Source organism: Etheostoma cragini, chromosome 3, assembly GCF_013103735.1.
Source record: "Etheostoma cragini isolate CJK2018 chromosome 3, CSU_Ecrag_1.0, whole genome shotgun sequence".
Taxonomy (NCBI): Eukaryota; Metazoa; Chordata; class Actinopteri; order Perciformes; family Percidae; genus Etheostoma; species Etheostoma cragini.
The window spans coordinates 28,372,139-28,374,254 of NC_048409.1; the positions used below are offsets into that span (position 1 = coordinate 28,372,139).

Sequence of the window (2,116 nt, forward strand, 5' to 3'; positions counted from 1 at the left end):
TTTATATAGACCTTAGTGGTCCTCTAATACTGTATCTGAAGTCTCTTTTATATAGACCTTAGTGGTCCCCTAATACTGGATCTGAAGTCTCTTTTATATAAACCTTAGTAGTCCCCTAATACTGTATCTGAAGTCTCTTTTATATAGACCTTAGTGGTCCCTAATACTGTATCTGAAGTATCTTTTTATATAGACCTTAGTGGTCCCCTAATACTGGATCTGAAGTCTCTTTTTATATAGACCTTTATAGCGGATTTTGTATCACCATAGTCCCGAAACATCTATGTAGAAACCAAATGTACACCCTTGAACCAATCGCAAGAGAGTTGACAGCCACAGCAGATTTAGGACTCACCCCTGTCCGATCTTCTCAAAGCGTGTATACTTCTTTTTGGGGTCTCCCACACTCACGATCGTCCCTGAGTTAGAGAAGACAGAAAAAGAAGCAAATGATGATTATTGACTGAATGAAAGAAAGAGAAGAGAAAGTAGAGGAACAACAGCAGACCCTGTGATCCAGATCAATAGGATGAGCATCTCACTGAACCCCTGAATCTGAATGGATACAACAGTCAGGAGACTTTCTATCCATCCAAACTCTACGTTGATCACACTCAGGTCAATGCAGCATGCGGACAGGGAGAGAGAGAGAGAGGGAGAGAGAGAAAGAGAGAGAGAGAGAGAGAGAGAGAGAAAAGAGGAGGAACATCTGGGCGAAAAGAAGGAGAGAGGAACAAGGGATGCAAAACAGGTCAGAAACTACGTGGAAATGCAAAGAATTCATGAAGAAAGTTTAAAAAACAGATAATTCAGAAAGGAAAAAAAGGGGATGAGCCAGAAAAAGATAAAAGATCAACTGAGACAGCTGGGACACAAAGAATGAACAGAATGAACAAAAAAATCAAGAAGGAAAGAATAAATGGAGTGAGAGAAGGAATCAAGACCAGAAGGGCCAAAAAAACTAAAAGGAAAGAAGAATGAAAGACATGAAAGGATGAGAGAAAGAACAATAACAAAAGAAAGAGAGCAAGAAAGTCAGAGAAAGGGCGAGAGAGAGAGAGAAAGAAAGAAAGAAAAAAGAGAGCGAAAGAGAGGAAGAAAGAAAAAGAGAGAAAGAAAGAAAAAGAGAGAGAGAGAAAGAAAGAAAGAAAGAGTAAGGGAGAGAGAGAGAAAGAAAGAAAGAAAGAGAGAGAGAAAAAGAAAGAGAGAGAAGGAGAGAAAGAGAGAAAAAAGAGAGAGAGAGAAAGAAAGAAAGAAAGAGAGAGAGAAAGAAAGAGAGAGAGAACAAAAGAGAGAGAGAAAGAAAGAAAAAAAGCGAGAGAGAGAAAGAAAAAAAGAGTAAGGGAGAGAGAGAGAAAGAAAGAAAGAGAGAGAGAGAAAAGGAAAGAGAGAGAGAGAAAGAAAGAGAGAAAGAGAGAAAGAGAGAGAAAGAAAGAGAGAGAGAGAAAAAGAAAGAGAGAGAGAGAAAGAAAGAAAGAGAAAGGGAGAGAGAGAGAAAGAAAGAGAGAGAGAGAACAAAAGAGAGAGAGAAAGAAAGAAAAAACAGAGAACAAAAGAGAAAGGGAGAGAACGAAAGAGAAAGACAGACAGAAAGAAAGAGAGAAAGAGAGAAAGAGAGAAAGAGAGAAAGAAAGAAAGGAGCTGCAGCAGCTGAGTAATCAGAGTCCACAGGAGGAAAGTGATCAGAGGACCAAACTGGAGTCACTCCGTAACCGCGGGAGACCGGAAGATGGACAGACAGAGGACGTCCAATCAGACGTGAGGATTGGACAGTGTGGGCGGGAACAGTGGATACCAGGTCTGTCAGTCAGAGAGACAGACAGACAGACAGACAGACAGACAGACAGACGGGCAGAGTCCTGGTCTTACCAGCAGAGGGAGATCTGAGCACATCTGGACAGGCATGGTTTAAAGAATATATACAGGTGTTTATTACAAATACTCAAAATACTCAACAATACTCTCAATATGGGGGAGGAGTCAGATATACATATACACACATTTATATATATATATATATACACTCTTGTTCTGAAGGGTTAGCGCATGGTTTAAAAAATATATACAGGTGTTTATTACAAATACTCAAAATACTCAACAATACTCTCAATATGGG

At 39.7% G+C, this 2,116-nt stretch overlaps 1 protein-coding gene across 1 annotated transcript in view; it reads right to left on the reverse strand.

The window, feature by feature from the left end:
• Nucleotides 1–351: 351 nt before the first annotated feature.
• LOC117942379 (serine/threonine-protein kinase PAK 1-like) overlaps nucleotides 352–2,116 on the reverse strand; it is a 3,965-nt gene continuing 2,200 nt past the window's right edge. The window contains exons 2-3 of the mRNA XM_034867806.1: nucleotides 1,870–1,893; nucleotides 352–419 (exon numbers count right to left, since the gene is read on the reverse strand). Coding sequence (XP_034723697.1) covers nucleotides 352–419; nucleotides 1,870–1,893 — 92 coding nt within the window. The remainder of the gene's footprint in view (nucleotides 420–1,869; nucleotides 1,894–2,116) is intronic.